This window comes from Enhydra lutris, unplaced genomic scaffold (assembly GCF_002288905.1).
Source record: "Enhydra lutris kenyoni isolate GAN:26980312 unplaced genomic scaffold, ASM228890v2 scaffoldscaffold3, whole genome shotgun sequence".
Classification (NCBI taxonomy): domain Eukaryota; kingdom Metazoa; phylum Chordata; class Mammalia; order Carnivora; family Mustelidae; genus Enhydra; species Enhydra lutris.
In genome coordinates, this window is record NW_019154087.1 from 68,610,319 (window position 1) to 68,636,065 (window position 25,747).

The 25,747-nt window shown below is 39.0% G+C and overlaps 1 protein-coding gene across 8 annotated transcripts in view; it reads right to left on the reverse strand.

Annotated features, from left to right (window-relative positions):
• LOC111154171 (SMAD family member 1) overlaps positions 1-25,747 on the reverse strand; it is a 73,735-nt gene that overhangs the window by 19,107 nt on the left and 28,881 nt on the right. For all 8 annotated transcript variants that reach the window (XM_022513604.1, XM_022513621.1, XM_022513644.1 and 5 more), the window contains one exon: positions 24,829-25,410. In XM_022513604.1, the coding sequence (XP_022369312.1) occupies positions 24,829-25,228 (400 nt within the window). In that variant the 5' untranslated portion in view covers positions 25,229-25,410. The remainder of the gene's footprint in view (positions 1-24,828; positions 25,411-25,747) is intronic.

The window sequence follows — 25,747 nt, forward strand, 5'->3', positions numbered from 1 at the left end:
TGTCTTATTTTATATATCATGATTTGTTTACTCAGTTCCCCCACCTAACTTCCTCAGAGGATGATCAATTTCTTTCTATCCCCTGGTTTATCCTTCCCATTTATTTCTTTGTGAAAAAGTCAAACTGATGTGATTAACTTTTGTGGTTCCTTATTTTGTCTTTACTACTAAACAGGAAAACAGCCTACTCTATATATTCTTTTGCACTTTGCTTTGTTCACCTATACCCGACAATTAACCTAGTAGTTTAGAGAGATCTTCCTCATTTGCTTTTACAGGTAATTCAGCACCATAGTTTCTTTGACCAATCTCCCATGTCTGGGCAGTTGACAATATTTCACCCCTACATGTAATGTTGTAATGAAAAACCCTATGCGCATATACTGCTGTTTGTTAAAGGAGTACCTTCCGGGTAAATCCCTGCAAGTGGCCATACTGGGTGAAAATGAAGCTATAACTTCATTATCCTCAAGTGCCCCTTTATGGGGGTTGTGCCATTTCACACTGCTACCTGCCACGTATGAGAGTGACTTTACCCCCACAGCCCGTAGGACAGAATATTTTGTCAAGATTTTTTTTTTTTTGAAGGAATTTCTTTCTCTCTCTCTCTCTTTTTTTAAAGATTTTATTTATTTTAGAAAGAGCAGGGGGTAGGGGAGAGGGCAATGGGCAAGGGCAGAGAGAGAGAGAGTCTCCAGCAGACTTCTGCTGAGCACAGAGCCCAATGCGGGCCATGACCCTGAGATCCTGACCTGAGCTGAAGCAAGAGTTGGACGCTGAACTGACTGAGCCAGCCATGTGCCCCAAGATTTTGATTTTTTTTTTTTGGATGATCTGGTGGGTGAGAAATGGTATTTTAGTGTAATTTTAATTTACATTTCTCTCACGGCAAAAGTTGACCACCTTTTCATGTATTTCAGAGGGCATTTTAATATATTCTATTGCAAATGGTCTGCTTGTGCCTTTTGCCCTTTTGCTATTTTCATTTTTCATTAAAAAATATAAATATATATTAGAGATCTTAGCCTGTGCTATTTTATATACTACAAATATTTTATTACAACCTGTCATTTGTCCTTTGACTTTATGTGAAAAAGCTTTTTTTGATAATCGAATTTATCAATATTTTCTTTTATTGCATATGGATCTTAAGTCACAGAAAGGCTTCTCCTACACCCAGATTTTAAGGAGGAATTCACCCATGCATTCTTCTAGTGCATATAAAGTTTCCTATTTTACTTAGATCTCTGATCCATTTGTAGCTCAGTTTTATTTATACCATGAGGAATAGGTCTAATTTTATATTTTCCCAAATGGTTGGCCAGTTGCTCCAACACCATTTATGAAAAAGCCCATCTCTGCCTCAGTGATATACCACCTTTTTCATAAAGTTCCATATATGTTAGGGTCTATGTTTAGACATTCCATTCCATTCTATTCTAGTCGGTGCCCCACAACCACTGTGTTAATTATAGAGGCTTCATAATATGTTTTAATAGATGATAGGGCTACTCCGCCCCCTCACAGTTCTTCTTCAATGTCCTGCTTGCATGCTTACTCCTCCAATATCAACCTTAGTTATCACCTTGTCTACCTCCAGAAAAAAAGAGATTTTGGTCATTGAACTAGGGTCACAATATATTTATAAATTAACGTAAGAATATCTTGATGGTGTTCAGATGTCCTATTCAAAACCTAGGAAGGTTACTTCAGGTCTACTTTTGTACCTTTTAGGAATGTTCTGCAGTTCCTATCCATGTTCTTCTGCTGGGGCTGCCAAAACAGACCACCACAGACTGGGTGGCTTACACACCGGACATTTATTTATTCAACATTCTGGTGACTGGAAGTCCAAGCTCAAGGTGTTGGCAGGATGGTTTCTCCTGAAGCCTCTCTTCCTGACTTATAGATGGCTATTTTCTTCCTGTAAGTCCTCACATAGCTTATTTCCCTGGAGCCTCTCAGGGTGTCCTAAAAGGACACCAGTCAGATTGGATTAGGGCCCATCCCAACGGCTCACTTTAACTTTTTTTTTTTTTAATTTAAATTCAATTAGTCAACTTATACTACATCATTAGTTTCATAGAGATCACTTTAACTTTTTAAAGGCTCTATTTCCAAATATTCGTATTCTGAGGGATATGATTAGGGCTTAGACATGGAGGGGAGTGAACAATTCAATCTAGAACACTGCATTAGGTTTCATCAATTTCTTACCACATTTACATTTACTCCTAAGCATTTTATCTTTTCTGTTGCTACATTAAATGTAGTTTTCTCTTCCATTATATCTTCTAAATGGTTAATTATTTTTATACATGAAGATTATTGATATTTCCTTGCTTTTATATACTGCTACCTGGCTGAATTCTTTAGTTGTCTGTTTATCATTGATTTCTTACAGAATTCTCCAGATAAATGATCATGTCACTGACAATGGATATAGTTTTCCTTTCCTTTCCAATTGTTTTATCTAGGTGCACTGGCTAATAGTGCCAATAAAAGTACTGGAGTCAGTGAACTTCCTTGACTTATTCTTGACCTTGGTGGGAATGCCTCTAGTATTTCCCCTTAAGATGCTGACTTTAGGCCTTTGGTATATATATTACATTAAGGAAATATCCATCCATTCCTATAGTTCAGTGTTGTTATTAGGAACAGGTGTCAATTTTTTTTTAAAAGATTAATTTATTTAGAGACAGCAAATGTGAGTGGGGAGAGGGAGAATCTCCAGCAGACTCTCACTGAGCTGGGAGCCTGACTCCAGGCTTGATCTCGTGACCTAAGCCAAAACCAAGAGTCAGATGCTTAACTGACTGAGCCACCCAGGTGCCCCCAGGTGTTAAAAATTTTTGTCAGAGAATTTTTCAGCATTTCTGAAGATACTTATGATTTTTCTTCTTAGATCTAATTAATATGATTACTTATTCTTGCATTCCCAGCATAAAACCTGCTTGGGTGGTGATGTAGTTAGAGTCTAATAACTGATATTTAGGAATTTTAGACCAATATTCATACATGATACTGATCCAATTTTCTTTGTGTGTGTGATCTTTATCAGGTTTTGATATCAATGTTGTACTTGCTTCATAAATATTTCTGTGCTCAGGAACAGTTCATGTTGCTAACTAGTCTCTAAATGTTAGGTTCACTTTCCTTGTTAAATTATCTGGGCTTGGTGCTTTCTTGTGGAGTAGTTCCTTAATAATTTTCTTTATTCATTCCACAGAAATAAATTTAAACTTTCTATGATTATTGAGGCTCATTCTGGTTATTTATACTTTTCCTGGAAAATTATCCATTCTATCTAGGTTTTCAAATTTACTTGCATAAAGGTGTGCAAAGTCATCTTACAGTTAATTTTATACCCTCTTTATCAATAACTGTTTCCCTCTTATATCTTTGTGCTTTCTCCTCACCTGATCCTCTCTTCTTAATTACCTGATCCTTGGTCTTTTTTTGAAACCAAAATTCGGATTTGTTAATTTGATCTTTTCTATTTTTAAAAAATTATCTTATTATTTAATCTTCATTCTCTTTCATCTTTTTTTTTTTTAAGATTTTATTTATTTGACAGAGATCACAAGTAGGCAGAGAGGCAGGCAGAGAGAGAGGAGGAAGCAGGCTCCCTGCTGAGCAGAGAGCCCGATGCGATGCGGGGCTCGATCCCAGAACCCTGGGATCATGACCTGAGCTGAAGGCAGAAGCTTTAACCCACTGAGCCACCCTGGCGCCCCTCATCTTTTTTTTTTTTTAAAGATTTTATTTATTTATTTGACACAGAAAGAGAGAGATCACAAGTAGGCAGAGAGACAGGCAGAGAGAGAAAGAAGGAAGCAGGCTCTCCGCTGAGCAGAGAGCCTGATGCGGGGCTCAATCCCAGGACCCTGAGATCATGACCTGAGCCGAAGGCAGAGGCTTAACCCACTGAGCCACTCAGGCACCCTATTTTTCATCTTTATTCTCTCTTCCCTCATCCTTTCTTTGACTTACTTTGTTCTTTTCCTAGCTTTTTTGACTGAAGCTTTAAAAATAATTTTTATTATTTCATTTTTACTGATAAAGGTATTCAAGGCTATGAATTTTCCTCTGATCAATGGTTTAAGTGTATCCCATAGACTCTGATATGCAGGTTTTTTTGGTGATCATTATTTTCCAAATACCATGTAATTTTTGTTTATATATGTCCATTCACCTATGGGTCATTTGCCTTAAATTTCTAGGTTTATGGTATTATGATAAGAATGCTGATTGCATTATTCCCAATTTGTGGAACTTGCTATTTTCTTTGCAACACATTTTTGTGAGTGTTCTTTGCACAGTGAGAGAACATATATTTTCTGTTATCAATGTGAGGTGTTAATAGGGAACTGTAAGAGCTACCTTATTAATAATATTACTTAGGTCTCCTGTATCAGGGGTCAGCAACCTTTTACTGGAAAGGATCAGAGAGTAAATATTTTCGGTTTGGTGGGCTATATGGCCTTGGTCACAACTATTCAACTCCCCTGTCTTAGCAAGAAAGGCACAGATAATATGTAAAAAATTGGATGTGTCTGAGTTAGGGAACTTCACTTATAGAACAGGTTACAGAAGGGATTTGCCTGTGGGCATAATCTGCAAACCTCTTTTGAAAGATTTTATTTGAGAGCAAGAGAAGCACAAGCAGGGGGTGGGGCAGAGAGAAGCAGACTTGCAGCTGAGCAGGGAGCCTGATATGGATTCAATCCCAGGATCCTGATGTCATGACCTGAGCCAAAGGCAGATGCCTAACCAACTGAGCCACCCAGGTGCCGTTACTTGTCTTTGCTGCCATACCCTATAGTTTCTGCTTTATACAGGAGGTTGCTGTGATATTTAGTATATCTATGTTCACTATAAAGTGTCCTTTGTGTCAATACTTTTGGTCTGAATTCTATTTTGTCTGATATCAGACCCACAACCCCTACTTCTTGTTTTTTTTTAATTATTATTTTTAAAATTATTTTTATTAACATATAATGTATTACTTGCCCCAGGGGTACAGGCCTGTGATACTTCTTGTTTCTATTAGCCAGACAGACCTTTGCTAATTCCTTTACTTTTAACCTTTTTAAGTGACTTTGCTTTTTTATTTTTCTCTTGAAGGGATGGGTCTCTTGACTATAGCACTGAGTTTTGCTTTATGAACTTGAAAATCTCTTTAATTGTTGAGTTAAGCCCATTTAATTTATTGATATGAACTTGGCTTGGTCTCAACTCCTGTCATGTTATTGTATAGTTACTGTCACATATTTATCACATTTCTCTATGGGATGTGATTCTTTGTTTTCTGTATTTTTAAAGGAAGTTCTGAAGATAGCTTTGTATTTCTGTTGCTTGATTATTTTGTATTTGTACTTTTAGCATCTTCTTTGTTCGTTCCTTACTTAACTATATTTCCCAGTTGCTAAGTTTTAAATGGTAGCATCTGACTCTCATCTATTATCTAAACAATCAATTATCTTACTCTGCTTTCCTCTTTTTCTGTTCTTCTATTCCATTTTTAAATGTTCATTCTTTCTACTCTTGTCAGAACATCTAGGGTTTACATTTTATTTTCCACCCATATTACCATTCTTATTTTTGCCTTATCTCTACAACTTCACCACCAAATTTCCCCCAGTCACCTCTTAAATGAATAAAGAATAAAGGTACCCCACCATATTTCTCAAGAAGAGTTCAGTGTAACAGTATTCACACTTATATATTTAAAACGTTCTGTAGTCTTGATACTGAAAGAGAGCTTGCCTTGCCTTTGATTTCCTTAAGCTTCCTGAAATGCTTTTTCACTGTTGCCAATTTCTATATGATGCTTTTAAAAAGCCTGATTTCAGCATGTTCTTGCCTGTACAAACTATGTGTGTTCTTCTTGCCTGGAGGCCTTCAGGATCTCTGACTTCTATCTTGCAAGTCTAATACAGCTTTACTAGGTTTGTCTCAAAGTTTATCCCTGTAGGTGAATCTTCCCAAATAGTTGGTGGGTCCTTGCAATAAGTAGATTTAGGCTTTCTCTAACTTCTGTTCCACAATCTCTAAGAACTTAGGAGCTCCAATTATACATATGTTAGATCTTCTTTGTTGTCCATTCCAACTGCTTTCTCTCAGACGCCTTTTTACCTCTTTCCAAGTCTCCCACTCATTTTTAGTTGTTTTTTTGCCTTCCTCAGTAAATCTTCTGACATTTTATTAAGAATCTATTCTCCCATTGGCACACTGTAATTTAGTCTTTATTTATGAAGTGGCTTCGTCTTAACATTTATTTTCTGAGTTCTATCACTATGACTGATTTTCTTCCAATTTCTGTCCATTTCTGTACTTAGTTTCTGAATTTCTGACTTTTCTCCCAAATGCTTGTTTGAGGATATTTATTTTGAAGTGTTGTCTTACACTGACACATTCAAGCCATAGACTCAAAGAAAGTACTTGCAAATCACATAGATGATAAAGGATTGTATCCTGAATAAAGAACCTCAAAACTCACTAATAAAAAACAAGCAAAACAATTAAAAATTAGGCAAAGGATGTGAGCAGACTCCACACCAAAGAAGATGGACCTTAAAATCACTGTATTCAGTGAAATAGGTCAGACACAAATGAACAAAGATTTTGATTCTATTTATATGAAGGACTTAGAATAGACAAATTCAGAGCTACAAAAAGTAGAACAGAGGTTAGTTATCAGGGGCTGGAAGAAAGAAGAAAAAAGTAGTTATTGTTTAATGAGTACAGAATTTTTGTTGGGGTGATGAGAAAGTTTTGGGTATGGATAGTGATAATAGTTATACAACACTGAATTTATTTAATGCCATGGAATTGTAATTTATGAATGGTCAAAGTAATAAGTACTACGTTATATATATTTTACCACAATAAATTTTTAATTATTAGGATCAACCATACCAAGTGTTGGCAATAGGGATTCTCATATATTGCTGGCTGTAATGTAGAGTGGCACAACCACTTTGGATAACATTTTGGCAGTTTTTTATAAAATTAAACGTATCTACCACATGTCCCAGCCATTTTCCTTCGAGGAAATGCAAATCCTCCCATGCAAAATGAAAACATATCCATACAGATGTGTGTGTCTTATCTGTGATAGCCAAAAACTGGAAACAAATGTCCACTGACAACCAAATGAGTAAATTACAGTTTATCACTACAGTAAACTACTACTCAGCAATAAAAAGGTATGAAATAGTAATTCATACGACAACATGGATGAATCTCAAAATATGCTGAGAGAAGTCAGACAAAAGAAGAGTATAGGGACACCTGGGTGGCTCAGTGGGTTGAGCGTCTGTCTTTGGCTCATGTTATGATCCCAAGGTCCTGGGATTGAGCCCCATGTCAGGTTCGGGGAGCCTGCTTCTCCCTCTCCCTCTGTCCTTCCCCTGGCTCATGCTCGCTCTTGCTCTCTCTCAAATAAATAAAATCCTTAAAAAAGAAAAAGAGTGTATACTGTTAATTCCATGCATATAAAATCTAGAATATGCAAACCAATGTACGGTGACAGAACTCAGAGCAGTAGTTGCCTGGGGATGATAGTAAGGGTTGGAGAGAGAGAGTGCAAAGGTGTGTGAGTAAATTTTGGAGGTGATGTGTATGTTCCCTGTCTTCACTGTGGTGATACTTTCATAGGACTATGTCAAAACTAATCACACTGTACATTTTAAACACATACAGTTTATTCTTTGTCAGTTATTCCTTAATAAAACTGTTCAAAAAGCAAATGTGAAGAGGCAATTTAAAACTGTCTTCTATCAATTTTTAAACATGCCTAAAATGTTTTATTATCGATTCCTTTTTTGAATCCCATCTTCAAAGTTTTGGAATCATTACTCTGAGCTCAATAGTATATTAATACCCAACTAAAACAGCTTTATCCTACTACATCTACTTCTGGCACTATATAATGCGTAGCTCCCCATTCAGAATCCCCAACCACGAAAGGAATTCCAGTTGGTTATCAGACATACCAGCTCCTAGGGTGAAAACCAACTGAAGATATCAGAAGTAAAGAGATGCAAGGAAGCTCCATGTTAAAGCAGCAATAACATTTAAGATATGCAATGTCTCGTAGGGGCTGTTAAAAGTTAGTAAGCAGAACTCCAAGGTAAATATTCTATGCACCTTTTTTTTTTTTCAAGCAGGCTCCATGCTCAGTGTGGAGCCCAACACGGGCCTTGAACTCACAACCCTGAGATCAGGACCTGAGTTGAGATTAAGAGTCAAATGCTTAACTGACAGCCACCTAGGTGCCCTTCCACTTGGAAGAGGACTTTTCTAAAAAAATAAAAAGTAAAATGGCTGCCACCAGTGTTCTCACATTAGCCTCAGAATCTGAAAGATGTTTCTGCGTGTTTTTCAACATTTTTCACCACAGTAAACACCAGTGACAGTAAGTGAACTCATGTGGAATCCCAGCAGCTCCACTGGAATTGTGAAATTACACTGAAATTTTTCTTCACCTTACCAAATTCATACACATTTTATGCCCTACACCTTATTACTTATCAAACACAAAGGTGATATTTTAAATAACTTGTAATCAAGTAAAATTGATACTCCAAGGAGACATGCCACGTTACCTACAGCTCTGAGTACCTGGAATGGCACTGTGCTGGGGTGGGTGGTAGTACCCCAGAGTCTGAATGCATGGATTTCCTATTGACTCAGTGTCACAGTTCTTAACCAGTTATTAGTAGCTCAGAAAACTACAGCATAAAAGTGACCAGGAACGGTAAGAAGGGAGACAAATAATATACAGAACAGACTCTAAAAGCATTTATGTAGAAGGAGACACTCATCAAGTCGATTTTAGGTGATCATCAATATTCCACAAAATTTATAGTAACACACCACAGTCACTGCAGATGTTTGCTCTAAGCCCAGACCCACGCTGAGCATGTTGTATCACTCTGGAAAGAAGAGTGCTTACAGGGTGACTGACCTAAGGTCACACAAGAAGTGTCAAGAATTAGGAAGGCATGGAGCACTCTCAACCATGATGTTCTACTGCTTCAGTGACTCTAAGTCTCTAAGAATGTTAAATTATATCCTAGACAGTTTAAGGGATGGATACGTAGAATACATTTCAGAAGTGTTTCTGGACAAAAATAAAGTTATGGCCAGCCAATTTAAAGGAAAAAACTCTAGTCCAATTTAGCAAGTTCAGTTATGCGATCCTTCTAACTCCCTGATGATACATAATACATGATTATCAGATCTGATTTGTGTTGTTTGAAGACTTAGAAGTATGGTATCTGTATGTTCTGGCTTGCCTGGGACAGTCCCAATTTGTAGGTGCCGTCCGGTGGGATTATTAGTAGGTGACCATGCTACTCTCAAAAGTGTCCTGGTATGGACAACAAATTATATGGCATCCAAACTATAAACAGTTAACTATTTAAATTCAGGAGAGGAAAGATCTGGGTCTGGGATCTGGAACAGCTGCTAGTCCTAGAGAGAAGTGTTAGTGTGGAAGACAGACATGGGGCTTAGTGAGGCAGGGCTGCGCCTACAAGCATAGCTGCTCTGAGATGACCGGCCCAGGCCCCTCTGGCCCGTGTGGGCCCTAAAGGTGCCTCTCCCTCCCAGATGTCTCTTCACCTCGCCACCCCCAGACCTTGTTTCCTTCATTCAATAATATTTCAGTTAAGGAATGATTAAGAGAGCTGTTTTGTACTGGGGGAAAAGGAAAAAATGACCATCCAGACGAATAATCCATGTTTAAATGCATCTTCTACATACAATTCTTATTTCCTAGGCGAGAGCTGGATGAACTAGCTGAAAGAAACAGGATTTGCAAACTCTAGGCCGACTCAGGTCAGGAACAGGCAGGCAGAGAGAATGAGAAAAGTCTTTCTTCTAATATTTCTTCCCACATTTCAGGCTACTTCTATTTTATGGAAAACAGATAATGGAAGCACAGACTCTTCTGGGAAACCAAGTTTTCTTTGGTGCACTGAAAAGCTTACTCCTATACTTGGCAATTTCAAACAATGACTCAAGTTTGTGGCTTCTCTTTCCAGGGCTGATCCTGGTTAATTTGAATTGCAAGAATCTCTTTGGAAAGAGAAGCCCAATGGTAAAACACATTTCTTTATACACACAAACTTCTTTTCTATTTCAATCATTTAAAAATCAGACTGTGTTGGGTCATTCCTATATTCTAAGAGTCCCAACCCTGGTAAGAACCCTGACTGGCTTCACACCACCTCCTGAGGTGTATTTGGGGGGCGGGGGGAGGACTCCTAGGCAATTTCACAATGCCTCCTTCCACCCACGTGAAAATCTCTAATTGCCGTATGTCTTTGAAAGGAGGACGCTCTATTCCCTTTTCTTCCTGATGAAGCAAGAGGGGAGAAAAGTCACATGGCTGCCTCCTCCCAGAGACGGACCTCTGCTTTTCAAAGTTTTTAGACGTCTCTTTCAGTTAAAAAAAATAAAATCCCTTTCTCAGTCTACAGGGAAACCAAACTAAGAAAGTTTCAGGAAGTGAGTTTCAGGAGACATTTGTGATTCTGCTATTGGACTCTGCTTTCCTGTGTTGCCAAGGCACAAGGAAAAGGCATGAAGAAAAAACGGCTAAAATTGGACAGAGGAGCTGAGCTCTGGAAAGCATTCATGCACACCCCCTAGGTTTGTGAGCTTTTTCAAGATTTTGAAGCCCTGCTTGAAATTCTATCCCCAAGTCAGTGGTAGCCTAGTAATGAGACGAAGACTGACAAATCTCTACCTAAACTGTGACCCATCAGATGCTGGTGAACAAGTTTTGTTTTGTTTTTTAAACACGCATGAGAGTTCTGATAACAAAGTGGCCAGACCCTTGCCTACATTTGCACATATGCACATGATGACTAACAAGCTAGATGCCACTCAGTGGTACATAAAGGCTTTTGAATTTTGAAGACTTGGAAAAGGCATTTAGGCAACAGGACATCTGAGTTCAACCCTGGCCAGGATAATAACTACTTTTCTGACTTTGGGCAAATCACTTAATTTTTCAGAGTCTCAATTTCTTCACTCAAAAAAGCAAGGGACTTGAATTCTAAGGGACCTTCTTGCCCTAAATTCCACAGGTCTTCTGACTGTTGATAGAGCTGCTCTAGGTGTATCTGGGGCTTCCTGTGTATAAAATTCAGCACCAGACCCCATCTCAGTTGGGTCTCAGGATGCCTCGGGGAGGTCACCTAAAGAGCAGGAAGGTGACGCAGGGCTAATCGAAGAATGGCCCAAGAAGCGGGCCAGTGGCTGCCCTTTCCCCATGAAAACAAGGGACGGTGATGCTGCCAGAGCAGCTGTGCCCTGTACAGTGTATTAGACAGATGTCCCTAGATACGGTGTGTGCTCAGTGGCTCGGTGACCTTCTAAACAGAAACATTTCAAGTAGAGTAGTGGAGAGGGGAAGACCACTGAAAAGTTCACAGTGTATGCATTTACTAAATGAAATTCCTCACTTCAGAAGGTGTCAGGGAAACTTCATACTGAAGATTCTCAGAACCTTTAATCAAGGTTAAATTTTAGTAAAACATATAGCCCCAAATCCCTGAGTGCTGGCATTTTCTCTGTTTGCTTAGTGGTGGTGAGGCAACAATAAGACAATAAGGTGAAATAGTGTGAATGTTCACTGAGCGGTACATACACGCCCATCAAATACCGACTATGGCAAGGCCTTGTGCAGGGCACAGCCAGTGCGGAAGTCAGCGGGACAGCCACTATCCCGGCCTACACGGAGTTCATGACAGACCACTGAATCTTCCCAACTGACAAGGAAGCGGGCTCGACCTGGGTCAGTAATACATCCAAGGTCACCACAGCTGCTGCGGGGAGGGCCAGGCTTTGAATCAAGGCCTGCTCATCACCACCACACTGCACTGCTCAGCCTGTAAAACTGGAAGGAGATTCTGGAAGTCATCATTAAAATTCTCTTTCCGGTCTTCTGTTTAGTTTTTTGGGAGAACATCTTTTTAAAAGTTAAGACAGTTTTGCCTAAAGTGAGTAACTTCACAGTACCTATTTTCTAGGAATGTATCAATTACTCTTCAGTACAAATACCTTAATAGAAAACAAATATGTGAACACAGTTTGACTACAGAGAAATGAATTATAGTCAGTAACAGTATCTTCAAGCTTAAAAAGAAAAAAAAAATGTTAAATTTACTTAAAAGTAGCCTATATCTAACTCAACTTTGAGAACTCAACTTCATAGATAATTCCAAGCCAGGGTTCTTTTTGGTATACTACAGGTGATTTCCTTGAAAGACATCTTATCTGTGAGATTATGCACCCGTTGTACATCTTCTGTGACTTCATGACCCAGCTCAGATTCCCATGCCAACCTATCTTTGGGGGTAAGTGTCCTCCCACCCTCTCTCCGCCCAGCCATTCCAGGCTTCTTGCAGTTTTTCTGCTAGTTTCATACTTCTGTACCTTTGCTCACTTGACCCTATTTCCAAGTCTCAGTTCTAAATGTCATCTGCTTTATGGTGCCTTTGTTTTTTCTACTCACCCCCAGTAAAAATGAATTCCTCCTTGTGCCCAACTATTGCCTAAAGAGACCTCCACCATAGCATCTGTTACATTTTATTGCTAATTTGACTTTACCTCACCCAGACCCTAAGCCCCTAGAGGATAGATGTGAGATGTTTTTTTCCTTCTGTATCATTCAGTGTACAGCATATAAGAGATTCTTATTTTTTCAATTAATGTATGTTTGTAAATTATATTACTATTCCTGAACTATTTATTATAAGCCAATTAATATAGACTAATCTTTCTCGAAGTCCTCAGACTATCTGCATTTGGATTAGCAAGATACCTGTTTAAAAAGGCAGACTCTAGGGTGCCTGGGTGGCTCAGTGGGTTGAGCCTCTGCCTTTGACTCAGGTCATGATCTCAGAGTCCTGGGATCGAGCCCCGCAGAAAGCCTGCTTCCCCGTCTCTCTCTGCCTGCCTCTCTGCCTACTTGTGATCTCTCAAGTAGATAAATAAAATTTTATAAAAATAAAGAAGGCAGATTCTTATGCCTCATCCCAGATACATTAAGTCAGACCGCCTGGGAGTTGGGATGCAGGGCAATGAGGGGTGACTGTGGGCACTGGCAATGCAGGACTAGCTTTCTCACCCTATGTCTCTAGTGGCTGTGAAACCTGGAACTTCAATTTGATCACCTTACATCAAATTTCTACACATCATTCCTCCGACCCCTAAAACTCTATACAGTACCAGTTCTAATTCTCAGGTACACAGACTAAAATGAGAAGGATACAGAAGAGACCAGCAGGGCCTTACACGAAGCTGACAAAAAAATTTATCAAGTGTCCACATTTTGGTCAGGTGGCATGGTATCATGCGTTAGCTTTGGATCAAGATTGCCACGAGTGCCAGCTGTCTGAACTGGGCAGTGTAAGTTCTCCCCCGTTTCTGTAGGGAGAACGACCCAAGCCCCCAACAGCTCCATGCAGCCCCAATCTCAGATGCTGCCCTCCTCCCTGACTCCTCTCTTCCTACTCAGCCCAGGTTTCTTTCCTCTGCCTAATGTTTATTTGCTTAACTACCACAGAAGGAAGGTGCTATGTTATTAGAGCTTCAGAATTTGTGAGAGGAAGAAGAACTTCAGAGTATAAGCTAAAAATACCAGGAGGAAAAAAAATCCTTCAGAAGGTGTAGACGAAATAGAACAATTAGAGGCCAGTTTTAGTTTTCGGCTTCCAAAATTGGAATTCCTGCTCAATTCTTTACTAGCCAATTATCAGAACCTCACTTCCTTACAAGTAAAATGGGAATAACAGCTCTTCTCCCAGATTTTCATGTTTAACATTTACACAGTGCTTCTCTATGACAAGTGCTGTATGAAGAACTCCTTTCACTGTCATTACCTCTACTTTATAAAAATGGATACTGAGGTACGGAGATTAACTTGCCTGTACGAATGTAACCCGCAACCCGCGGAGACAGGATTCAAACGTTGGCATCTGGCTCCAGAATCTCGGCTCCTAACCAGGCTCCTAACCACCGTGTGTTGCACAGGCAGGTTCCTGGGCCACGATGGCACTCTGTGAGGGGCAGTTACCACTGCGCAGGCAGCGGCTGGAGGCCCAGTGTGCCTAACCATCTATTAGACCCTATTGATATGTAAATGACCGTCCCCAGGGCTCGCACCAGGCAGTGTGGCTTAATTTGTAATTGCCGCTGAATGTAATTAGTTCTCCTTCTGAGTTCAAATTTGATCCCATCAAGTATATTCCATGAAACAGATACTTGTTATCAAATGATGATTACTGACCGACGGGAAATAAACACAAATAAAGCCTCCATAAACACCTGAAGCCAGGAGTGGACTCACTCTACTGCTCCGGACCCTGACGTCAGGCAGCCACCATACAGTTCAGACCACATGCTCTGCTACGAAAAGCAGGTGATGCTCTGCTCCCTCATCAAAGAGAGAAAAGTAATTAAAGGGTGGGGGGAAGTTACCTCTTTTGGCAAGCAGTACAGTGTGGTGGTTAGCAGCATGAATTCTGGAGTTAGACTTCAATTTGAATCCCAGCTGGCCTGTTACAAGTTGTGTGACAACTTAAAGTGCATCTCCGTGGCCCACTTGGTCCCTCTACCTCTTGCAGTTGTAGCACGCAGCAAGCATAAAAAGTAACTATTTTAATCTTCACTGTTACTGTTATTATCATTGCAACTATTGTCATTCGTTTTCCAAAAATTTCTTTAGTGGAAGTTTACTTACAGTATGAATTTCATTTTACTCTGCAGCTGTATACAGAAGTTATGTTCCTTACTTCAGCCATGTTGTGTTTCAAGAAGGTATATAGAGCCTTTTCACATGCATTACTTGATTCAATCCTTGCCACTACCCTGGAAAGCAGATATAATCGCACCCTGTCTCACAGGTTAGAAAGCACAGATTCAAAGAGGAAGAGTAAGTGGCCCAAGTTTGAAGATAACAAGTGCTCAAATTTTAGTCCAGACCTTCAGATCCAAGACTCCTCTTAACCATGTTCTAACCTGACACCTAAAGAGATATAAATATCTGCTTTAAATAGTCTCATTTGTCCTGAATATGCTAAAGAACTCCACTCCACACTCACCAGTCAGCGACTGGCACCTACCGTGAAGAAGAGCCCTTCCCCTTTCTCTCCATTTATCATCAGGATTCCTGTTTTTATCCCTAAACGGTTTATAATTATTTTCTGTCCATAATTATTTTGTTGATCAAATTTTCTCTGATGAAGCCACGGGCAGCCCCCTTCAGGCTGACTCCTATGTCCTTGTGACACGCTCCCATCAATTCTTTTTTTTTCTACATAGCTCATTTTAAAATTAGCGTTTCCTTTTCCTATTTAAAAGCTATAGGTTGTATTGTTTCAAAAGCATTTACCCAAAACTGTTTCCTACCTTGACCACCATACTTAACTATCTGTCTGGCACACCACCATGTGCTAAACTTTTTCCATACTCAAGGAAAGACACTGTCACAGAAAAAAATATTGCTAAATCTGCTACAGAGCTAGCTAGACATAACTGTAAGGGAAATGACAGGGAAACATGAAGGAAAAAACACCCAAGACAATTCCACCCTGTTGTCTTACATATGTTTCCTTTTACTTTACAAAAAGCTGCCCCAAAACCACTTACAAAAATCACAGGCTCTCCTTTTGCTTTACTGTGACTGAAGATCCCACAAAGGCAAGCAGGCAGGTGGTCGGGGGAAGGTGATGTGACTCTAGAAGTCAAACCACTACGTGGATAAGAATTGCTTCCTTCGCGCAAAAAGGTTCAGAACTAAGAACAGCAGTGTATCTTGGGGAGCGGTGCTAGAACTGAGGTAGTGTTGTAGGATGTAAACCCGATCTTCCCTGGTAAGGTCTGCTGGAGATTCCAGAGCATAAAGCTGATGATACAAAGAACTGGAGGAAAAGCTAACCAACAGTCCTTGGTTGCCCTGAATCTTTTTATTTAAACATGGCCCATGTTTCTAGACTCTAGATCTTTTTTCAGGGAATTTACAATTACTTCCAGTTAGAATAGCCCCTGTCACTCACAGCAGATTTATGAAGAGCAGACCCACAAGAGAGTATCAAGGGCTTTGGTGCTAAGGGCACAGGAATGGAGAAATCCTGTCGAGGGCACTGATAATGAGGAAAGTGGAAAGGGTAAGCAGCACACTAAGTGTATATCTGCCCACCTCCCACACATGGGGAAGAAACGCTGTTGACACAGTGGAAACCCAGGCCAGACTAAACTCAGAGGGAAACAGAAGTCCGCAGCCTTTCAAACGGGTCCTAACACCAATATCTAAAAACGACACTAATCCCCAGCCATGCTGGCAATTTAACAAAATCGGGTTTGTTTTTGGTTTTTTTCTTAGCTCTCCTATTTTTCAGGGCCTCTGAGATTTTTAATGTAGTGGTCATGGCACCCTACGGCTGCCCAAAGTACCTAAGCTCTGCTCTTAAAATAAACATCCTCTCTTTCCTTCCTCATCTCTTCCCCAAAGAAATATTTTTCCAACAATCAGGACAGAGATTTGATCATTTGGCTAATTCAAGATTATTAGGTATAGTGCTGAGTTTTTCAGAACATTTGTATTTTGAAGTAGAAAAAGACAAAGGAATGAGATATACATTTTGGGGAAAGAAATCTCTAGTCTTCTTTAAGCCTTTTGATATCTAGTACCAAGGAGGCTAGAAGTTATTAACACTGAGATACTTACTCAGCCTAAGAGCATTACATAAGCCAACCTTCCCTTCTGTTTCTCTCACTTTTGCAAGTATCCATTAAGAGCACAAGGCACTTCAACATGTGGGTAATCACAGGTCACTCCCCTCCCCCAACCACATAAAACATTCCCAAACCTACCAAAAAAAAAAAAAAAAAACATTATATGAGGATGTTCCACATGCGGGGACAATAAGCCAAAAAGCATGACTCACATTATTTCATCCAACTCTAGTCTTGGAAGCCAAGTTTTTCCTTTTAATTTATTATTTTTATACAATTGCAATCATTATATACACTACTTCTTTCATTTATTATGATGAACTTTTTTATGGTTTTTGAAACTGTTTTTCTTCATCAGCCATGGTTGTTTGCTTTGTTTATGACAACTGCTAGCTGGCAAGTGTTCCTTCGGCCCTAATAAACTAGCAGTGGTGGAGGGAAGAGTGTCGAATTTTGAATGAATCAGAAAGACCTGAAAATTCCTTCTCTTGCCCACCTAATGTTGCAGAGATAGGAAAAGAATGAAATGGAAGATAATGGTCAGGGAAGCAAAATGATGAAAAAAAATACTTTGTATCATCTGTATATTCTTAATATTTCAAATTGGAGTATATCTACCAACAGAAAAATCCCATCCAGAAACAAATCACGTAATTGTCCAGATATCTGCCTCAATTTATGTACTTTTACAACTTCTATAAAAGCAACATATAGTAACTGTTATAACTTTTCATCATATGTTCATCAAATACTAAACAGCACAAAACCAATGCCCCAAATAATGCACTAAAAACAGTTGCTCAGGAAAAAAAAAAATCAGAATTGACTTCACATTTTAACTTTAAGAATACAGAATCTGCTAAATGATTTGAGTATGAAATCCTACTCACAATTCTATTACTTCATCTATTTCTAGTAATATGGTAGATGACAATGATGAAATTATCAAACACAAGCCAAAAGCCAATGACAGTTGGTTGGAAAAAAATTCACCATCCAAACTCCATGTCCACTTGGTGGGTGTTGAGCTTGTAGAGAAGGAGGATTAGTGATCAAACAGAATGGAGCCCTGGGGAGACTCTGGAAGAGCAACGACAATGGCAGGGACATTCTTGCCCCATGGTATCCCAGCTGCAGCTGACCTCTGCAAAGGCCTCAAAGTCTCTCCCCACCACCCACCCTTCACAGGTACATATGCTTAGAAACGTACCTCTTACAGCTTTCAAAGCATTCTTCCTCCATCTAAATACCGTTCACATCTCTCTCCCTCCGGAAGAATTAGAGAACCACCCAGACTATGACAGGAACATACAGTAACTATATATAGCTGTGTATCTATCGTAGTAACCCTCATGGAATGAATGCATTATGTGCTGATTTTCCTCTTAGTCTTGACCTTCCATTTCAATTTGTTTTCCCTGGTCTACTTTATTCAGAATACTTTCTACCTTCTGTGTGTGTCCTTACAAATGGATTTAAATCCTGTATACAATGAAATATACATATATATCCACACCACCACATAGACTGGAACACTATGTCCAGATGTGTTAGAGTCCACTGAGCTTTTCTGCCACTCTCAGGCTTTTAAGAGTCAGCTGCAACCCCTGTCCAGACTTCTACTGTTGGATTTAGCAAACTGTGCTGTAATCATACACCAGTGCTTCTTGGGCAAACACGGTTCTTGAGGAGGTGTATATGCGTCGTAAATGTTTAAATGAAGAGAAAATTAGATGTAGAAATTATGAGGTGTGATGGTTAATTTTATATGTCAACTTGCCTGGGCTACAGGATGCCCAGATAGCTGGTAAGATATCTTTTTTTTCCAGCTGTGTCTGTGAGGGTGTCCCCAGAGGAGACAGAGTAAAGATGATAACTCTCATTAAAGCAAAGTGGGCATCATCCAATCTGTTCAATACCTGAAGAACAAATTAGTAGGGGAGGGGCAAATGTGCTTTTTTTTGTTAGCTTGAGCCAGGACACCCATCTGCCCTCAGAGATCAGGGCTCCCGGTTCTCAGGCCTTTGGACTAGAACTGGGACTTAGGCCACCAGCTTCTTGATTCTCCAGCTTTTCGACAGCAGATCATGTGACTTTCTGGTCCCTATACGTGTGTTAGTCAATTCCTATAATAAATCTCATATATAGATATATATATTATCCAATTTGTTCTGTTTCTCTGGAGAAGCCTAATACACAAGTCAAAATGCTTTATTTAAATTTTTATAGTTAATATTGTTAACTAATTAATTCCAAATCTTCAGAACACTTATTAAGATGTGTTTATGTGGCTTACAACTTCAGTTATCAGACTCCTATGAATCACCACTCAGATAAACCTGGAGGAAAAGTCAGTACTTCTCCTCCATTCCTATCCTCCAAATGAGTATAATAACACAGCCTAAAAAAAAAACTTTACTTGGAAATAAGTTTTTGTTATCATTGGCTCAAGTGAAAACACATTTGCAGTATGAAAAACATTTTAAAAAAAAGACTTTCATTCTGGTTTTTTAAAATATCAATTTTATTAAATCTCAATCCCCAAGTATATGTCTTTTTAATAACCTGTGTGGAAAATAACCCATGTGCATAGAGCACCTCTCCTGCATTCACTGAAATACAATGGTTTTCTTCAGGAAAACCACTAGCATGATTTGAGTCATGAGTTGAACAAGGGGCTTTTGCGCAGATCCCTATTTTTTAAATTAAGGTAACTGTAGATTCATTCATATGCAGCTGTAAGAAATAATAGAGAAATCCTGTTGACCCTTTACCTAGTCTCCTCGAATGGTGACATCCTGCAAAACTATAGGACATCACAATCAGAGTATCAACACTGATATAGTCAAGACACAAAAAATGTCCATCAACCCAAGGATCTCTCATGTTTTCGCCCTTTTATAGTGACACCCACCCCGCCTGTCTATCCCCTCCTCAGCTTCTCGAAAGCCCTATATTTGTTCTCCATGTCTAGAATTTTAAGACTTTCTAAGGTAACATTTTTCAAGCCACGAATTACATGGTGACTGAGGCAGCCAAAGAGTCAAAACTCTCGGCCAACAGGTGAAGAGGATTTTAGGTGTATTTGAATTTTAACAGCTGGGAGCCATTATGCTGAAAATAAAAGCACAGGAAACTAACTCCAGGGTGTTACTTTAAAGATTAAAATTGAAATCTCAGAATTTCAAGCTTAGGTTTGTTACGGCCTTTCAAGTTGATTAAGTTTAAGTTTAAAGTACAGAAGATAGTTTTCAAGAGCCATGTGAAAAACATAAAAAATATATAAGGCCAAATGACAGGAAGTCTCCATAAAGGCACGTTAATATCAACAGCTAGCAACTGAATGGTCTTCTTAACACCACAGTTAGAAGACTTACTTTACCACTGTCAGCATTTACTTTGGTAAAGAAAAAGAAAACCTATATTTAACACAACCACTAATAAGCAGCCTTGATTCTAAAGGCTACTAAAAGTCCGGGTAAACAGTAACCTGTTACATCATCAACAGGGTCACAGTCAGAAGCTGCACGAACTTTCTTTCCTGTAACTGTCCATGCATTTTTAGAAAAAGAAATCCTGAACACTTTTTACTTTCCCACGGATACATTTTCAGTAATGGTCAAGGTAGCACCTCTCACCAAAAGGAAGGTAGTTCCCCTTTCACCCTCTTTACCACTGTTAATTATGATGGACGCAAGTTGCCACAAAGTGCTTCTGTAAATTCGGGTCCCCCCCCACCACTACAATTTTCAGACTTTTTTATTTTAACAAAATAAATGACACAGGTTAAAGAAAAACCACAATTCCTTAAACCCATTAAAATATTTTTGGTCGAACAAACAGTATCAGATAGCCAAAAGAACAATAATAAAACCTGCGCTGGGCCAAATCACAAAGCATTCCTCTCTCTCCTCCATCACCTTAGAGACACCTTCCGTTATTTTATCAGAGTGCTGATCTTAGGACTGTCAGAGAGAATGAAAATTTTGGAAGGAGATCAATTTTGTATCTGTAACAAAACATGCAAAGTTCAAAATGATGAGTGACTTCAAAGACAAACCCACTAGCATCTCTTTTTGATGAAAGAGACAACTTCATCTAATCAATTGAACTTGATGACTTGCCTGGATACCTTAAACCAGTGGTTCTCAAAGTGTAGCCTGCATTAGAATCACCCAAAGAGCTTGCCAAAACACCAACAGCTGGCTCCATCCCCAGAGTTCAATAGGTCTGTGAAGAGTCCAAAATTTTGTATTTCTCAAAAGATCCCAAGGGATGCCAATGCTGCTGGTCTGGGGAGCACACATTTTGAAAACCACTACTCTAAAGCTAGAGACACCCAATTTTTGTAGAATTTTGCTTTAGAGGTCTTAAAACAGGGGTCTCTGGAGAAAACACCAAGGTTGGGAGATCCAACTATCTTATGCTTCAACTGCTAAATCGCTCTTCGAAATAATTCATCTCAAGTAAGTAGTTACATAATCCAAAGAAATTCATTACTGAGCTGTGTATCTGCAGCTTAGAATTCCAGACCCCTTTTTCCCTAGTTCACAGAAACGATAACCAGGTGTACTCCAAAATGCCTATTGAACTCTGGGAGAGTAAAGGGCTTAGGCTCCCTTATACTTCTGGTGGGGCTTCTCCCTGAGACGTGTAGGGGCTGCTTCATAGTGGTCTCTGAAAAAAGTCCATTTGTTCTTATTCCCACATCAGCCACTTTACAACATGAAAAATCCCAATATGTTTAAATTCAACATATCCTGGCCTTAGCCTCAAAGTTTTCTAAAACTGTTCTATGTATGCCTCACAAGATTCTTGGCTATGAGGCGTGTGCTGGTGGGGATGAATGACATTTGTGGAGTGTCAAATGTCTTATTTTATCTGGTTTTCTACCCCTCCCCTCCATCAAACCATTTGCATATAAGCTATTAAGAGTAACAAAATCATCTCAGTATTAACTTGTAACTTAAAAAAAACCCAACTTTCCATTGTGTGTCAAGAGACTTTAGTAGTAATGTTAGGTGTTATTTCCCCATTAGCAATGAAATAAATGAATAAGGGAAGATGATGTTCAAAGGGTACAGGAAAGCTAAAAACTCCTCTCCAAAAAAATGGACAAATGACCATACAGAGAAATAAAAACAAGTATTCTCATTTAATAGCAAAATTGATTGAATTGTACTAGTTGCTGAAGTAAAAATGCTAATAATATATATGGTCCTTGCCCTCATGGAGCTTTATTTACATCTTACCAGGAAGACTAACAGATAATTGCAAATGTGAAGAACATTATGAAGAAACTCAGATTGCTATGGGAAACAGAGACTAGCCTACATGGGGGGTGGGTAAGGAGGTATTAAGAGAGGCTCCTCAGCAAAGCTAAATTCTACCAAGCTTAAAGCTGAAGTATAAGTAAGAGTGAGCTAGGCAAAGAGGGAGGAGAAATGAGTTGCTAATGGAAGAAAAGAACATTCAGTGTTTGCATACGACTCAAACACACAAAACATGGAAAAGTGGGAAAGGAAGCTGGTAGGGTAGGCAGGACCAGAACATGCAGAGCTCTGTGTACAAGCCATGCGAAGCAGGAAGGTAACATGTTCATAACATCCATCTTAAAAGAACTCTCTCTACAGTGCAGATATTGGTCTGAAGAGGGTGATGGGTCAGGAGGCATAAGATGCAGTAATTGCAAGGATGGCAATGGCAGGAGGGTGGGCCAGAGGAAATACAGTGAATCCTAGCTGTCTGACATACAAGGCACTTAATTCACAGGTTACATCACTAATGAAGTAGGGTTAGAATCTCTGTATCACTAATGAAGTACGGTTAGAATCTGTGTATCTCTTAATAAGTTACTATGGTGATAAAAAGTCATACACCAAAATAATCTTATTTGTACCTATTACTTATACACTACTTTTTTCTTCTCCCAAACTTTTCCATCTTGACTTCTGGCTAAAAAATCATCTATCTCTGAGTTGAGTTTTTGCTTTTTAATTTACATCACAACATGTATGACAGGCAGTAAAGAATGTCTCCATTAGAATAAAGAGAATTCAACAAGTTGCTGAAAAAAAGCAAGTGCCTTTCTAGCCAAGATCAACTCTAACAAAATGTAACTTTTTCAATAAAAACCAACCAGTTATCGAGACATAAATCTACGAAAAGGTCTATAAGAACTTTACGGAGGAAACTTAAAGAAAAAGTCCTAAATAAATTCAGAAAAAACACAATTAAGTCAATCCTTCCCAGAAGAAACCAATGAAATTCCAAAAAAATTTCCAGAGGATATTTCACAGAATTTGACAAGGTAATCTTAAAGAATAGAATACAGAATGTGCTACGGTGAGCACTGTGAATTGTGTAAGACTGATGAATCACAGACCTGTACCCGTGAAACAAATAATACATTATATGTTCACTAAAAAAAAAAAGAATACAGAAATCACAAAAAAATAATGTTGAATGAATACAAGTGTAGAAGGATGTTCCAGTATCAATACTTCTAAACATATTATTACATGTTGTCATGGATTCATACAAGCAAGTATGTATGTATACATATAAAATAGCAGTATGAAAACATGCATGGGAATGACATCAAATTCTACCCGAAAAATTCAGAATAGTTACTGAAGGGAAAAAAAACAGAACCAGAGAGGCATAAACTAGAGTTTCAGTTTTATTTGTAATTGTTTATGTCTTAAATTGACTATATACATAGATGTTTATTATATTACTGCCTCGTCTTTAAATTTTTTGTAGGTCTTATAATATTCCATAAAAAAAAAAATAAAAACAGAATGCTTTTATTTGAGAACCACATTAGCACATGATCTGGCACAGCAGTTTCCTAACACCAGCCCAACAGCTACTAGACACCATCTGAAGTATTTGTTAAAAACACAGACCATCAGCCTGTGCCAGAATCAAAATTTCTGGGAGAGGAGCCATGTGATTCTAATGCACAGCCTCATTTGGGAACCCTTGGTAACCACAATCTATTAATAATTAATCCATCAACAAAATGGGTTCCAATCTGACAATGAGATATTTCAGTGCTTAAGATTGCCTAATTACTTTCTACTTGATGCAATGGTCTAGAATGTGGACTCTAATTTGAGGGCAGAACCATACAAATTTTAATGTACATCCTTTACTATATATGACCAAAAGGTCATACAGGTAAAAACTATGAATATTCCATAAGGTAATAGCATCCACTGAGTCCACAATAATAATAATATAATAATAGCATGAATGAGTCCATAGCAGAACGAAATTCCTTCATACCCTCTGCAGGGAGCAAAATTCCACCAGAGGTGATAAAAAGATGCTCCCCTTAAAAATAAAGTGGTACAAGTCAGTGGCAATTGCACTAAAGATGTATTTCCCTCAAGTATGTAGATGGCAACCCCATGTTTGTTTCTTTTCTGAATTTTCTTCCATTGTAATAAAATCACAGCTAAGTTTATCTAGAGAAATGCACAGAACCAATGAGAAACAAAAAATAAATTTAGAAAGAAAGCTGTTTGTTTATTTATAGTTAGAGGTGTTAGTACTGCTATGACAATTTTGCCCTGCTCCTAAGAAAATTAACTACAGAGGACTGAGTTATTAGAATGTACAAAACCTTCAAGGGCTGACTTATTTTCCCCTGATACTTAAAAATCACAACTAAAAATGCAGAAAGAGATGATTTTTGTATTTTAAACAACACAAATCTGCTAAGCACATCAATATAAAAGGGCTCATGCATATGTGGACCATAAGCAATAGCACAGACCACCACAGCGGAAGGGAGGGAAAACTGAATGGGAAGAAATCAGAGAGGGAGACAAACCATGAGAGACTCTGGACTCCAGGAAACAAACTGAAGGTTACAGAGGGGAGGGGGGTGGGAGGATGGGATAACCAGGTGATGGGTGTGACAGAGGGCACGTGTGGTAATGCATGCTGGGTGTTACACGCAATTTATGAATCACTGAACACTACATTAAAAAATAATGCTGTACTATATGTTGGCTAACTGAACATAAACAAACAAACAAACAAAAAACCCACACTTACCAGGGCTTTCTACTCGCTTATAGTGGTAGGGATTGATGCACACCTCCTTCTGCTTGGAACCAAAAGGAAACTCACAGCATTCCAGTGGTTTTAGTTCATGGTGGCTCTGAAGATCGGGCCAGCGCCACACGCGGCAATAAATGACATGAGGCAGTCCCTTCCGGTGGGAAACTTGCAGCCTGCCATCCAGAGAGCGGGGAATGGTGACACAGTTACTTGGCTGCCCCGGGCAGCTCAAGGCCTTTTCCAGTTCCTCCATGGCACCTTTCTTTTTTTTCAGCTTTTTCACCAAAGCGTCAACAGCTTTCTCTGCCCATTTTTCTTCTTCATCACCCTGTTTCCACCCAAGGAGTCTCTTCACAGCTGGACTTGTGAAGGAGAATAAACTTGTCACATTCATAATGACTGCACTAGTTATAGACTCCTTGTGTATGGTGAAATAAAGAAGTTTCCAAATGCCAAAGGACAACAGAAGAGATTTCACTTTATTACATAGGGATTCTCTTTAGCTTCTTGGTTCTGAGGTCCCGAAAAGTAGAAATTACCATTCCTAGTGTTTCAGAAGTAATCCAAAGTCAGCACCTAGAGAAGAAAAAAAGGGGAAAAAAATGTTTAAAATAATCCCTACAGCAAAACTACCATTCATTAAATAACTTCTATGCCCCAGGTACTATTTTAAGTAATTTTCTGTATGATGATATTCTATGGACTAAATTATGTCTACCCTAAAATTCATGTTGAAGCCAGAACCGCCCATGTGACTGTATTTGGAGATGAGGTTATGCGAGTGGGGCCATAATCTGGTAAGACTGGTGGTGCTATAAGAGGAAGGGCCCCCACCATGCACACATTGTGAGGAAGGGCTAGGTGAGGACACAGAGAGAAGGCAGCCTACAAGCCTGGGAGAGAGCTCTCACCA